The sequence below is a fragment of the Terrapene carolina genome, unplaced genomic scaffold (assembly GCF_002925995.2).
Source record: "Terrapene carolina triunguis isolate 2854851 unplaced genomic scaffold, T_m_triunguis-2.0 Scaffold238, whole genome shotgun sequence".
Taxonomy (NCBI): Eukaryota; Metazoa; Chordata; order Testudines; family Emydidae; genus Terrapene; species Terrapene triunguis.
Genome location: NW_020664589.1, coordinates 2,146,615 through 2,162,477, shown reverse-complemented (window position 1 = coordinate 2,162,477; position 15,863 = coordinate 2,146,615). Strand labels below are relative to the sequence as shown.

Genomic DNA, 15,863 nt, shown 5'->3' with positions numbered 1-15,863 from the left:
AGACCTTAAATCAGATCCTGGCCACCAATTTCTTCCTTTGTTGTTCTCCAGTGGTACGAAGGTAGCTTAACCATCTAGCTGAGACAGAAGAGAGGGATATTTAAATGGAGGGCCCAAAATAGGATGGAGGTTTCATGGTTGACCCTTATGCTGAAATCCTATCTTGGGAGGATGAGAGCCCTGAGGCATAATCATAGACTATCAGGGTTGGAAGGGACCTCAGGAGGTCATCTAGTTCAACACCCTGCTCAAAGCAGCACCAATCCCCAGACAGATTCTACCCTTTGCTAACCCCAGATCCCTAAGTGGCTCCCTCAAGGATTGAATTCACATCCCTGGGTTTAGTAGGCCAATGCTCAAACCACTGAGCTATCCCTCCCCCCCAGCAACTTGGGTTGATGGGAGATCTGGCACTGAATTGATTGTGGCCACTTCTTTCCAATAAATAAAGCAAAAGACAAAAGACAGAAACAAGAAATAGTAGAAAGGAACACTCCCAGCTCCGTCCCAAGCACCCAGAGAAATCTGACATCCAGGCAGGGCATTAACATTCTTCATAGTGAAAGTACCAGTGAGAAATTAAAATGGAATTCCCCTAGAAGACCCAAGAACATCCATATAGGAAAGGATAGGCTATATGTATAAAAGGGACAGCTCAGTTTGAAAGTTTTACCCTCAGGATAATAAATATAGATACAGTATTTCACTTTGACAAGGAATTCTCATAGCAATTTATCTGTTGTCCATCCAAATGTCCTTCCGTGTGTTGAATTCCTCTGCATCTGCTATTCATTCATCATTCTACTAGGTGACATTCTGTCTGGCTCTCACCCATCCATCCAGGACTTCTAGTTTGTTTCTCTTTTGTCCATTTATCTAAATGTTGTTACCTTCACATGTCTCTGCCACCCATCCACTTTGTTATTCAACGATCAAACTGTTACTTACATTTTCTGATGTCCATTCGTCTAGTTGTTATCAATCTCTTATGCATTGATAGCTATCACTAGCTACATTACCTGGATGTTTTCCACATATCCAGCTATTTTGCATTTCTGTCTCAGTTCTATGTCTGTACACTAAGCCATACATTTTTCTATTATGGGTTAGTTTGGAGCTAATTAGGTTTTCTCCCTACTTATCCATTCATTTCCCCTTTGTGGGTTTTGTTGTTAAACCCCCAAACAGTATCCTTAGCTAGTTTTGCAATAAAATGATTGTAAATAATATGACAGTGTAGTTTTACCTGCATGCCATGGGCCAATTTATGCTCTGCAACTCCAACTGAAGTCAGTGGAGTCCCATGGGCAAAACTAAGAGCAGCATTTGACCCAGTATGTTTAACCTACTGGTAACAGTAAGATCCAGAATTCAATACTAGTTGCAAGGGTGTCCCCTTCGTGTGAGTTACTCACTGGAGTTCTCACATATTCCACCATCCTTCTTTCTATTAGTAACAGATTGCATGAAAAATTAAGTCCTTCCCTATAAATAATTAAAATGGAGTCATTTTCCATAGGGCTGGACAGAAAAAAAGGAAGAAAATTGTGACTTTTTTTCAAAAATTCCCCTTTTTATTTTGGAATTTCAAAATTTTGAAATTTTGGCAATTGAAAACCTTCGGTCAACTTTGAATCTGCTCAAACCAATAGGGGGAGGGCTAGAATTTTGTGACAATATCACTGAAACCTTTTCCCTTTTTTTTCTGAATTGTGAAATTTTTGTCAAATTTCTGAAATTCAGAAATTGTCAACTAGCTCTAATTGTCACCCTTTCCCCTCAGTGATGTGTTTAGCTCTGCAGCAAGTGCAAAGGGGATGTATAAAATCAGTCTGCCTTTTCCGCTCACATCTTTCCATGCTGTGCATTCTTTTCTGCATGTCTCCACGATCTCCATTTCAATTTGCATAATGGATCCTGTATCTATGTGATAATTTTGCTCTTCTCCTAATTCTGCTGTTCTGTGTATGTATGCAATGCATGTCTATATACACCTCTACCCCGATATAACGCGACCCGATATAACACAAATTCGGATATAACGCGGTAAAGCAGCGCTCTGCGGGGGGCGGGGCTGCGCGCTCCGATGGATCAAAGCAAGTTCGATATAGCGTGGTTTCACCTATAACACGGTAAGATTTTTTGGCTCCCGAGGACAGCGTTATATCGGGGTAGAGGTGTAGTTGGGTGTACTCTACAATATATGTTAGCTAGCAGCACGCATGTAGAGTGGTCAACATTTAGGCAGCATTTGCCTTCAATTAACACGCTCCTCAGATTCTGTTGTTGCCACATATCCTTAGAAAAGAATGGGTGGCATCTCTTGGCAAAATGCAAACTGTGTAACAGCAGTTCACAGACTCGTAGTATGTTAATATTTAGATGTTGCATGCTTTCCTCAAGCCCCACCCTCACCCCCGGGGTGTCACATTAACATAATGACTCTGATAAAGCCAGTTAATAACTATAGACTAACTCAGTATCCTCACTGGCAAAATGGGAATTAGTGTAGTAGTGGTCATTGTAGGTAATGTACTATCATGATAATAAAGCTACTGCCTTTCAGTTATACAGTATATAGGGCCTGGTTCTGGTCTCACACTGGAGTAAATCAGGTGGAACTCTATCTAAGTCAGTAATAGAGTTACACTGATCCGTGACCAGTATAAGTGAATTGTTCCCATAGGCTTTCAGATTTCTTGAAGGTCAGCAGAAAAGTACTTTACATGAGTATTTGTGCTGGAAATGTATTTTCTAGATATCACCTTTTTTTTATTTGCTTTTGTTTCAAGATGTTTAAATTGTTCTTTCTCTTCTGCAAACATTTTTGTGCTACGCTAGTATCTTGTCAGTTTGGAGACAGCTATTGAATCGAGGGTACGTACCCATGCTGATCTGCCTGATGGTGGAAGACTGCTCACTGTCTTTTAAATGAATGGCATTGAGAAAAGAAAGCAGGTCAGCTGTTTCAGTGGGGAATGATGTGGCTAGTCCACTAAGGAAGAGAGAATGCTGCATGGCTAATTGAAGACTCAGAAAAGTTATCTGCCTGTTGCCCTCCAACTGAGATGGGGATTCTCTCTTATCTGTGTAACCCTCAAAACCCCAAAGGCTGATTGTGGTCTAAGGCATGTTAATTTCTTGGGTAGCATGGACACCCCGCGCACAGAGCACGCGCTGGCTCATCTCTTTGTCTCGTGAACTCTTTAAAGGAAGAAGGCTCACATTCTCTCTTTTTTTTTTTAAAAAAGAATGCGGCATGTGTACAGACAGACAACAGCTCCAAGTTTGTTTTTCTTAGGGCAGGAAGACATTTTGCAATGCCACTGCTAGAGCTGAATTCTCAGTCTGTATTCGATATGTTTGCAGTCCTAGCATGCATTCCATTTCTGATTTCCATCAGCAGCGTTAACTGTCCTATTGTGTGGATAGAAGGCATGTTTAAGAGATTGAGGGACAAATTCTTAGCCAGCGTAAATCAGCATTGTTCCATGGAAGTCAATGAAGCTATGTTGATTTACACTAGTTGAGGATCTGGCCCAGTATCTCTACTGAAAACGAGTGTCCTTAAATTGCTAGCTATCGTGATTGATGCTCTAGAGCTACCATTGAGTGTGGCAGGTATGAGACTGACATTATGCTTTGTAATGTTTCCTTTGCTTACGACCTGGATTCAGTCTCCAAACAATCAGTTGTCCCATCTGCTTTCTCTGTATTTAGAGATCTTTAATGCAAACTGCAGAAACTAACCTTTCTCAGATGTTAGGCGTCATTTGGTTTCTTTGCCTTTTTTTTTTTATAAGGAAAACTTAACTTGTGATTTACCTCTGTTTAGCACATCTAGTCACAGCATCTGGAGAATCAGACAGTGAAACAACACTTAATCCTACCAGCCCAGCACCTACTGAGCTAAGTTACTTAACAAACCCAAGCACTGATTCTCACGCTCTGCTTTCAGTGCCCACTGATTTTTCCATCCTGGAAGCCACTGCCCAACTTCATGATCTTAAAATAACAGGCAGGACTTTCAATAGTTTCACAGTGTCCTGGGCAGCCCAAGATGCATTATTTGATCAGTTCTTTATCACTCTGAAAAGCCTGCCCAGTTTAAACAGGACCCAGGAAATCTTTGTGCCGGGAAACCTACGAGAAACAGAATTTACCAATCTCACAGCTGGCACACAATATCTGATTAATCTCCATGGAAGCTCTCAAGGTCAGCTCTCTCAGTCACTGGATGCTCTAGCTGCCACAGGTATTTTCTATGGATTTTGTTATCCATATGTTCTCATTTCTGCTTTGACATTCTGGGTTTCATCTCGCACTGCGCTGCCATTGCAGAAATGCCAGGCTTTGTGAAGTTATTTTCTGCATGGGACAAAACCCCTATTGCTTTGGAATGAGGGCATTGAGTTATGTGGCATGGACAGTTCCCCATCCAGCTTTTGAAGGGACATAGCATTGATTCTCCCTTTACAAATTGCATGCAAAGAGGGGATTTGATGCATCAGCTATTTACAAGACACATGGAAATAGCAGGATATGTGACTGGGTTTTGTTTGGATTTTGATCCAAACAAAAGGAAGATTGCAAGGAGGTATCTGGCAGTGTTTCCATGGAAGTGATGATGTCTGAAGGGGAAAAAAAGATTGTAACACATTGTGAGTGGGTTTTCAGAGTTTTTAAACAGCCTCTTATTTTCCTTTAGCACATTCATTTCTCCCTGAACAATACAACAGTAAAAGGAAACAATCGTATAAACTGAGTGCAATTCACTAATGATCAAGTACCAAGATACAAATGTACGGTTGGAGAAATAGACAATAGACGAGCAATACTCACAGTCCACATACCAGTACCAAAATCACTGTCTGTGTGAGACATAGGATTTACCCAGGCCATGGCTATCCCGGGAATGGTTAGAACAGTCTCATCTTTTTATATGATGTGTTACATCTTTTTTTTTTAATCTAAGAAACATCATCTCTTCCTCTCACTCCCCGTGTCGTCGTCATCTCCGTTGTCATGTATGGTCCAGGCTTTATGGGTGAGGCTGGCTGAGCGCCCCAGCAATCCGAATTGGTGCATTGCATGATTTGTGTCTGAGAACAGGAGAGCATGATGGGAGTTGGATGCATTTCCAGATCAGACATGCATGTCCCTGAACAGGAAACGGAAAGGAAAAGTGTTTTTGTGAGCCTGCGTCTTGGAAGAGAATGGAAATTGAACGTTATGTTCAGGGAAATCTGAATGGCTTTTAAGTTGTTATGGCATTTGCAAAATAGATAATGTTTTTCCTTGAAAGACTTTGCTGTGACTTGATTTCTTTTTTTTTGGGTGGGGGGGGGGTGTATTTTGATTTTAAAGGAATGTCTTATTTAACTCTACTGCCATCAAATGATCACTGATTTCTTTTCCAGCCTGCATTCTCCCTTTCCAGCTGAACAGTGCTACCTTGCCAGGATTTGCATTATATCATAATGTGTGTCTGATCCCTATTTTCGTTAAAACAGCTCATGCAAAGTTCTTGAGCAGCATTGATGTGAAAAGTTACTCTGTGCATTGTCATTTCTCCAGGGTCACAGGGGGATGGGAGGCAGCTGGTTGGTGCTTCAGTGGACCTGAGTGATACCACTTTCCTATACAGAGATATAGGGCCTGAGTATTCATAAATCTGGTTAAGTCAATGGGCGCTCCTAATGGCTAGGCATTTCTGAAAATTAAGCCCATAGTGTATCCATTAGGGCATGCAATACACGCAAGCACACACACACTATGTGCAACCCTTACTTTACATGATGAGCAACTACCCAAGTAATCTCATTGGGCCTGGTTCTCATTGACACTAAGGTCCCTTTACACCAACCTGCCTTAAAATGGGTGCATGCCTTTAAAGCACCTTACACCAACGTGGCTTAAAGGAACCTTGAGTATAACTGAAAACCAGGTCCTGGTGGAACATCTCTCACGAGTAAGTGCTCAGCAACGTGTGTAAAGGGTTGCACCATCAGGCCCTGTCATCATTATTACGGCTGTCTTACCTTGATTTCAGCCATGCAAATAAGAGAGAAAAGAGCTATGGAATGGGCTCAGTCCGAAAGTTAGCCACAGATTAAAAGAGGAGAATCCCCATGCATAACCAACAGATAAGAAGATGCTATTTTCCAGCGTGACTTTGAAAAGCTTAATGTCTGTCAGTTGTCTTCCCTCACCACAGGAAGGCTTTCTATAGCATGTCCCTGAGAGTCTTATTTTGAAGTAATAAGCTTGTCTTTTTAAAGAAATTATTGTTATCTGCCCTCATTAAACTTGTGTTAACCACAATTAGCCCCACAATTAGGGCAAATCTCTAAAGATGGGCAGGTACAGGCAGAGAAACCACTATTCATTCTTTGTCATTTTGAATTAGGAATTGATTTTTTTTAAAAAACAAACAAACAAAACCAACCTTTCTTCAAGTGGACACCATTAAAAACATAAAATTCACAGCCCTCGGTACTTACATGAACGTCTGTATCTGTCTAACCTTGGAACGGGAAATACTGCAGGATCACAATCACTTTAGAGTGGCAAGCATTAAATTATTAATGGCAGCTGTAAAATGGTTATAGAAATACTGACTTGCCTCATAAGGAGCCTTAATTAATGTTTGTGAAATGCTCTAAGCTCCAAAGCTGCCTCCTACATGAAATATTATAGTATTAAAATGATGATTATTTATTATTGTTGCTCTCTCCTTGTTGTACGGCTCTGCATTGCCAAGTCTCTGAAGGAAGCTTTCCACTGAGTTACCAAGGACAGACATAAATCTATAAGTGTGTGTTCTAGTGCATCTATAGGTACACTAATTATAACTGAAATTCATTAGCATGGAAAGTCATCAGGTAGCACCCCAATTATTGGTTACTTTAATCTGTAATCTGAGTAACTAATTGACTCTCTGTCCTTATTCAGAGGAGGAACCTGAGCTCGGAAAGTTAACAGTATCGAAGGTTAGCTGGGATGGTTTCCAACTCAACTGGACAGCAGCAGAAGGGGCCTATGAGACTTTTGTCATTCGGGTGCAGGAGACTAAAAATCCAGAAGAAGCTCGGAATCTCACAGTCCCAGGCAGCCTGCGCTTTGTGAATGTTACTGGCCTCAAGGCTAACATGCCCTACACGGTCACCCTTTATGGTGTGATTCAGGGCTACAGGACCAAACCCCTTTCTGTTAACACCACAACAGGTACCCTTTCTAATTCATTCATCACTTTCCATGCTCCTTCCTTCTTTGCAGAGAGGCATATAGGCCAGAGCTATTACAGAGTCCAGTGAGAGCTTGAATGTCTGCACTCTTTTGCATGAGCACCCTTAATCCTAGAGGCTTATCAAAGCTTGGCTGAACATATCATGCTTGGAAATGTCTCATGACGATCAGATTTTCTAGTGAGAGTCTCAGGGCCACTATGCTGTCATTTGCTTTCAGGAGCTCCCATGTGTCCTTTTTTTTTGCTTATTTTACTCACTTCTCTGGTTGCAAGACCCAAATGTCCATTGCACATGATCAGAAAGAGCAGACATTGCCTTGTGAAAGCTGTGAAAACTTGACTTTATAGCCCAGATACTCAAGGCATTAAGCACTTGTTTTTTTTTGGATTCCAAAAGTTATTTCCAAAACAATGCACAAAAAACAATATGGAATTACTGCTATGGGGTGATCTCATGTATTGGGCTGTTAACCAATATGACTCTGTTACTGCTCTCACAATGTGTAAATCCGGAGTAACTTCACTAAAGTCAACAGAATTACACCGGTGTAAAGCTGGTGTAGGTGAGAGGAGACTCAGGCTTTAAACCACCAAAAATTGCCTAAAATTATCAATAATAATGAAAGTAATTTTTATGACTCATCTGTGCACCTTTCACGGATCTGCATTCACCTTTCAGTGATGTAAATATGATATCTGGGTTGGTGAAAAGCAGAGATGGGCACTAGTCCCCACATTCATCTCCAGATCTTGCATCCCTCAAAGCTCAAAGATGTTCCATGGTTTGGGTTCAGGCCTATAGCTCATAAATAAAAAATAACATTGTTTTAATGATCTACAAAACTCTAAATCAGGGGTAGGCAACCTATGGCACACCTGCCGAAGGCGGCATGCGAGCTGATTTTCAGTGGCACTCACACTGCCCGGGTCCTGGCCACTGGTCCGGGGGGCTCTGCATTTTAATTTAATTTTAAATGAAGCTTCTTAAACATTTTAAAAACCTTATTTACTTTACATACAACAATAGTTTAGTTATATGTTATAGACTTATAGAAAGAGACCGTCTAAAACCGTTAAAATGTATGACTGGCACGTGAAACCTTAAATTAGAGTGAATAAATGAAGACTCGGCACACCACTTCTGAAAGGTTGCTGACCCCTGCTCTAAATAATTAACCCTCAGATAAAGAGAACCTAGACCACATGTTCCACCTGCCCAGTCAGCTATTTGATTTTTTTTCCCTTCCAATTTGGATTTTGTCCCTCATCTTCACCTTGCAGGGTTTTTTTATTTGCTCTACCTGCTCTGTACTTGCAATGGATTGCAACCACTCTCGTTTAGCTATGCCTTGGGAGTATTTCTCCTGCAATACAGTGCACTTCTATCGTAACAAGTCAAACATACCCTTCCTTGGATTGTTCCATGCCACTGCCGCTTCTAGATACTTAGGCTATAATTAATGGGACTTTCTATATATCATTTACTCAGTGACAATAGCTGAGACGCAGTGGCTCTTCCATCAGATGCAGTAATGATCTGTTTCAGAACCCATCTTTAAAGCCCTTTGTAACCTGCTGCCACTTCTCTCTAGCTTGGAGGATGGCTCAGACTTACTCGTTTGCTCTCTCTGGGCACATTTTATCCAGCAGCTAGAAGGAACTAGGAAAATTTATAACTGAATTACCCAAATGAGGATGCACTGTTTGGTTGTTGCGGTGGTGTGTTACATGACTTGGCTTGGCTAGAGTGGTTTTTATGACATGAATTGCTTGCTTTGAGCTGTATACTGCCATTGACTTTTCACTAAAAGCTTCCATCAAGAGTTCTGAGTATGGGTTGATATCAGATTATAGTCTAGTCACAATGGAGATAAATCTCCTTTAGGTGGAGAAAGTAAACTTTAGGGAGTTAAAAAGAAAACAGACCCCAGCTCAAGCCTGGACATCTACACTGCTATTTTTAGCCCTGTAGAGCAAATCCAAATCTGTAGACGCAGGCTCTGAGACTCGCTGCCACAGGTTTGTGTTTACCATGTAGACCAGGGGTAGGCAACCTATGGCACGCGTGCCGAAGGCGGCACGCAAGCTGATTTTCAGTGGCACTCACACTGCCCGGGTCCTGGCCACCGGTCCGGGGGGCTCTGCATTTTAATTTACTTTTAAATGAAGCTTCTTAAACATTTTAAAAACCTTATTTACTTTACATACAACAATAGTTTAGTTCTATATTATAGACTTATAGAAAGAGACCTTCTAAAACCGTTAAAATGCATTACTGGCACGCGAAACCTTAAATGAGAGTGAATAAATGAAGACTCGGCACACCCTTCTGAAAGGTTGCCAACCCCTGATGTAGACATACCCACAGTGTCCTGCCGAAGTATGGCTTATGCATTGCTCTGTCTCTCTCAGTTTAATGGAAACAGCAGAGGACACCTTACTGGGGTTTTCCCTTCTATTCCAGTCACACTCACCACCTGGCTTTTCAAGACTTCTTTCCGGGGGATTTTCCATTGTCAGAATGTTCTGCGCCTTTTGAAGGCCTGTAAGGGATGTCTGCAGAAGGGAAGGAGGCCCCAGGGAGCTACCACAGCTTTGTACTTTCACTCAAGCTCCAGGACTAGATGCCAACGTTCGTGTGTTTTAAACAGGAAGGGAGAGAGGAAAAGCTCAAATGAAACTCGACCCTTTCTCCTTGACCAAGCCATGGATCTAGTTTCAGCTTATCTTAAAACAGTGACGTGTATTCTCCAAGTCTTTAAGGCCCTCAGTGTGTTCTTACGCATCTGCTTTCATGCTCAGACCTCGAAGGATACGTCTACACTGCAGCTGGGAATGTGTTTCCCAGTATTAGTAAACAGACATGACTTAGCTCGGCGTGAGCTAGCACACTAAACATAGCAGAGTAGCAGCAGGGAGCACAGGTGGAGGCTTGGGCTCGCCATCCAAGTAGGTACCCCAAGGGTCCATGTGGGTTGGTATTCAGGTGACTTAGCCTGAGCAGCTGCCGATGCTACCCCAGCTACACTGCTATTTTTAGCACATTAGCTTGAGTACAGCTAATGTGTGTCTGTCTACCTGCACTGAGGAGCATGGTCCCCGCTGCAGTGAAGATGTACTGAAAGACGCTTGGCTGCGCTCAGAAGCATGGACGACCATTGCAGTCTTACAGCTTTCATCGATGCAGCATTGTTAGACGCTTTCTCTCTTTGACTTTCTTCCCCTTAGCTCACGTCCGCTTGCAGCAACCTGTTATTCCAACCCTCCATTCCCCTTTTCAACTCTGGCAGCTGTAGATGCAAGCACGGCATTTCGGAACATAAGGCTTTAGAGGGGGCATCTAATTCTCACTCATTTTGTTTTCCTCTTTAGCAGCAGAACCCGAAGTTGGTGAATTAATGGTTTCCAGCATTACCCCCGAAAGCTTCAACCTTTCCTGGACAGCCCCGGATGAGGCCTTCAAGACCTTTACCATTGAAATTATTGATTCTAGCAGGTTACTGGAGCCCATGGAGTACAACATTTCAGGCAACTTAAGGACTGCTCATATCTCAGGGCTTTCCCCCAAAACTGATTTTATTGTCTACCTCTCTGGGAGCACGCGTGGTTTCCGCACAAAGACAATAAGTGCTGCAGCTACTACAGGTATATAAACCTACCTCACATACTAACTCGGCTTTCTCCTAACTCTTCTTTACAGGACCTGACCTTTCCCACACCCTTACCTTCCCCAGCCAACCACCCGGCACCAAATCCTCTACCTCACCCTACAACGCCTTCTGATGAAGAGCTGCAGGCATTATTTTAACCTGTAAAATTATGTTTAACCCGCCCGTCCAGTGCAGGGAAAGGTAACCACGGCGATGAGCGGTGTTCTTATTCACAACAGAAATAATCAGCTTTCTTTCCTCTCGGCTTCATCTGAGCAGGGGCCACTTCTGGTACAGAGCAGAACCTCAACCAGTTTGCTCAGGGGCTGAGCGTGGAGCCAATACTTCTCTAGGCACACCTCAGCATTGCAACATGTGTTCGTATCTGTTATGTTGCATTTAGGGGGGTTGTTTCTCTTGAATAGGCAGATGCATAGGCAAAGGTTTTTCTACTTTTTGAACGGGATTTGGGTGAAATTGACTCCATGGCAGAGGAATTATATAAAGCCTATGCACTATTGTAATCCCATTTAAAACCTCAGATTAGGTTTTACATGGGACTGAAGTGGTTCACGGCCCTGGGCTGGCTGGCTGCACAGGTATGGATTTTGCTCTTAGCACCTAGAACAGCCTGAAGTTTCACATCTGGATCTCTCTGTAGCACAGTCGTTCAAAGGAAAGAAGGAATCCTATCATTGTACAAAAGTAGATGGATTACTCAAGGGGGGGTACTGTATCACATGCAGCGATCTTTTATTACCCATGTTGACTCCATTCATATGACCTCTGCAAATGGTTCCCTGCACAAAGTTATCTCAAAACAAGGTGCCTACATTAACCTTGTGACCAATTATACAAGTAATGGAGGTTATATCTCCTCACAGATTGCCAGGAATAGACCTTGCTTTATCTTAAAATCTGTATAAATTGGAGGAATTGTAACAATGTGATGCTGCTGCTGACGTGGTTGACAGACAGTTCTATGGAACTTTAGGATGCCAGTCGCAGTTCAACATAATATGAAGAATCTGTGATCAAGTCAATAGCAGATACATTTGTAAGCGGGGAGTGGTATCCTGGCAGAGGGATGAATTAGGGTTTCTCAGCCTGGGGATCATGACCCCCAGGAGGATTACAAACAGGTGTCAGTGGGTCAAAATCACGCTGCCCATGCTGCTCATACTGCTAAATGGGAGGGGGATCCTGGTGAGATTTTGGCTAAGATGATAGGGGTCATGGTGCAGAAAATGTGATTAAATACGTCTTTTCCATCTCTGACTCCTCTGACATTGATTTGATTTGATTTTTGGTTCTAATAATTCCGACACATTTCCATTTGTTTTTCTTCCTCTAGTAGACGAACCTCTCCTTAGCAAACTAACTGTCTCAAACGCTACCTCAGACAGTGTGTCCCTCACGTGGGAAGCTCAGGATGCTGCCTTTGATCGCTTTGTTCTAGAAGTTATAAACTCTGACTTGCCTTTGGATTCTCTGGTGCACACGGTGCCAGGGGCCTCACGGAGTTTTGTAATCACCAACCTAAGAGCCTCCACTAATTACACTGTCCAACTGCATGGTCTAGTTGATGACCAAGGTGCTCAGACTTTGACCGCACTGGTTACCACAGGTATTTCACCTTCCAGATTTACTTTTTCTATTCTTTCTTTTCCTGTCCACCAAACTGCTCTAGAACGTGGCTCCACAGTGACATCACTTTTCCTCATCTAGATGGCCCTCGTTAGTAAATTAAAGAAAGGGTCACTATGGGGACACATTGGAATAAGCTGAATCCAAGACTGCTTTGAAAGTAGCGGATCTGGGACCTTGGAAATGGCTGAAAAGTGTCCCCAGAATTAAGGAAGCACCATGGTAAACCTTTGATTGGTTTATTTATATATACACTTATCTGCAAGCTCTCTGTATATATAACTGAATTGCTCCAGATGATTCTCTGGAACAGCCTTGCATTTGACTTGGAATACTCTTTGTGTTCATTCCACACCCTCTCTCCTCATTTGCCTGTGATCTTTCTTATCACGGGAATGGGCGCTATGTCCTTGTCATACCAGAAAGGCAACTGCATGCCATTTTGGTTCTTTGTTTGTAAAGGTCAAATGTCTCTCATGGCATTTGTATCTTTTACTGGTGCTTTGGGTAGCATGTTAAATGACCAACAAGAACTGCATGGAGTGGTCCAGTTATTTAGTGCTGGTACCAAGAGATTTTTTCTGCCTGGCATCTTTACCCATCCCCCCAGCAGTGAGCTGGGATTGAAAAGGAAGTCCATCCCTTCTTGATGTTCAGCCCCGTACACTATCACTTGCACGGGTGCCAGTGAGTCTTGTAGGGGAATGGGCACCACAGTGCCTTCCAGTGGATGCCAGAGCCTTTCCAACGCTGATGGTGACTACCGGATGTTGGGAACTCACTAAGCCTTGCCTGGAGGGATTTTCAACTTGTGTTGCATGTAGTAACCTTTGAAATCGGGATGCCATGACCCGGGCCTGCCTGAGCTGGGTGTGAATGGCATGTGAAGGAATGTGCCCGTTTCGGGTTCGGTGTGGAAAAGATTGTTCTCTTCAACCTGCATGCAGGACTGAGAGCGCCGTGCCTGGTTTCACCACATTCTCCCTTACGTATGTTTGCATCTTGAATACTTTCTGATCTCCTCCGCCATCTCCCCAGGCACCGAGCTCTCGCCATGACAACTTCATTACCAACCATGCTGGCTCTGCATGATGACAGTCCCAGCATGCATCCTTAATTGGGGTCACTGAGCTGTCCCTGCTCCTGGACTAGACCAAGGCAGCAGAGTGGATGGGGAACAAACTCTCCTGGCCCATTTAACCTAAGTCTTGGGTGGGTAAATTGCGGTAACTTACGTCAGTTCATATGTCAATTAATGATAGGTCGCTCTCTGTTCTTTAATCGTTCTGTTGTTGTCATGATTACGTCCCCCAGCGTGAGTCACTTACCCAATAACTCCCCCTGAATATCACTGACTCCATTTAACCAACACTTTCATGTCCCCAAACATTTTAACAAATGGGGTTTCAATAGATTCCTCGTTGTTGAATTATGTGAAAGCTGGATGGATTTGACTCCAATTTCCCAAGTTATTCCTTTGAGGATGAGAATGAAATTTATGCCAAAAGGGAATATTTTTCCCTAAGAAGAATTATAAAGGCCTGAAAAGGGGGGTTGCAGTGATCTTGTGTCCTCCATTCAGTGGTCCACAGTGGGACCTAGTGAATGGGGTGCTGCCACTGGCCTGCTGTATGAGCTTGGACAAATCTCTTCACTCGCTTGTGCCTCAGTTTCCCCATCTGGACAGTGAGGATAATGATCCTGACCTGCTTGGTAAAGCACTTTAACATGAAGTGTCCCATAATTTAGAGAGTTGGCCTTCTGCAAAAGTAGTCACGGTTCAGATTTGTGCCGTCATCGAGAGCCTAATTTTCAGAGGTTCTAAGCATCTGCAGTTCCCTTGGACTTCACGGGGAGTTGTGTGTGCTTAGCACTTCCGCAAATCAGGCCCAAGTTTAGACCAGACCATTGAATATATTTAACAGTCAACAAAAAAGAGCAAGAAAAAAAAATTAAAACTAATAAACACCTGCGAGAGGTTAAATTAAAAGCCCTTATCAATGGCTATTTGTAATGCCCAGCTCCTTGTCTCTTCACCCATTGCTCAGCAGATGGTAAAGGCTGGCTATGTTTCTCTAACCCTTCAATAGCCATAACTCTCTTCTGCTACTAAGCACTGCCCGGCTCTAAGTAATGCTTTCTCTTCCCCTGTGTTCCTTTTCCTTCAGAGGCCAAGCCACAGCTGGGCACGCTCACACTCACAAACGTTACCCCCGACAGCTTCAACCTCTCATGGACTGCGAGAGATGGGCCTTTTGCAAAGTTTGTTATAAATGTTAGAGATTCCTATGCAACCCACGCGCCGCAGGAGCTTACGGTGTCGGGAAGGGCCCGCAGCGCTCGCATCTCAGGCCTGGCAGATTACACTGGCTATGATATTAACATTCAGGGCACCACCAATGCAGGGGTCCACACAGAGCCCCTCACTGCTTTTGTCGTGACAGGTACCCGTTTAAAGGCTGCTGCTTTGTGTGTGTGTGTTTTTGTGTAAAAAAAAAAAACAACCACCACCAAACATTGATTAATGTGGAGGAAAGGCGAGAACTGTGCTGGCTGTTTCTCTGTGAAACTGAGTAATGTTGACACTTAAAGAGATCATCCAGTTTTAGGGCGAGGGAGGGGAGAACAGGTTCAGGTGAATTAAGAACCCATCCAAATCTCTATTCCTAACTTCAGCTGCAATTAACCTTCCCCTCCAAGCTTTCAAAACATAAGGTTAACTTCATGGGCCCATTTATCTAACCTGAATGCCTTCTAGCCTCTTTTCAACTCTTGGATATTTAGAGCAGTCCTGGCCTTTAAAATTCTGCCTGTCCTCCATGGTCAGTTCCACTGAATAACACTAATCATCTGTGAGATGGGCATCTCCTTTCTGCATGACACATGGCGATTGAAAGGGCCAGGACTTCAGGCACCCTCATGCCTATTTAAGAATCAGAGAATATCAGGGTTGGAAGGGATCTCAGGAGATCATCTAGTCCAACCCTCTGCTCAAAGCAGGACCAATCCCCACACAGTTTTTTTTTTTTACACCCCAGTTTCCTAAATGGCCCCCTCAAGGATTGAACTCACAACCCTGGGTTTACCGGGCCAGTGCTCTGAGCTATCTGAACCTCTACATGTGGCAGTAAGAGTGGATGTCAAGATTCAGCCCATTTCTTGTTGCTATTTCACTCTTTACCCAGATCAGATCTAATATAATAACCTGGCAGCCATGCATGTATTATAGTGCTGCTTCCAGTCCATTTATACTCCTTGAAGACTAAGCATTCCTTGCACATCATATCACAATAACAGAGGCTGTCACTACAGCTTCT

At 43.2% G+C, this 15,863-nt stretch overlaps 1 protein-coding gene across 9 annotated transcripts in view; it reads left to right on the top strand.

The window, feature by feature from the left end:
- Positions 1-15,863, top strand: part of TNC (tenascin C) — a 96,893-nt gene that overhangs the window by 53,615 nt on the left and 27,415 nt on the right. For 3 of the 9 annotated variants that reach the window (XM_026657314.2, XM_026657313.2, XM_026657316.2), the window contains 5 exons: positions 3,836-4,255; positions 6,955-7,227; positions 10,622-10,894; positions 12,254-12,526; positions 14,715-14,990. The exons of 1 other annotated variant lie outside the window; for it this stretch is intronic. In XM_026657314.2, coding sequence (XP_026513099.1) covers positions 3,836-4,255; positions 6,955-7,227; positions 10,622-10,894; positions 12,254-12,526; positions 14,715-14,990 — 1,515 coding nt within the window. The remainder of the gene's footprint in view (positions 1-3,835; positions 4,256-6,954; positions 7,228-10,621; positions 10,895-12,253; positions 12,527-14,714; positions 14,991-15,863) is intronic. 5 more of the 9 variants (XM_026657315.1, XM_026657318.1, XM_026657317.2 and 2 more) reach the window with 5 other exon arrangements.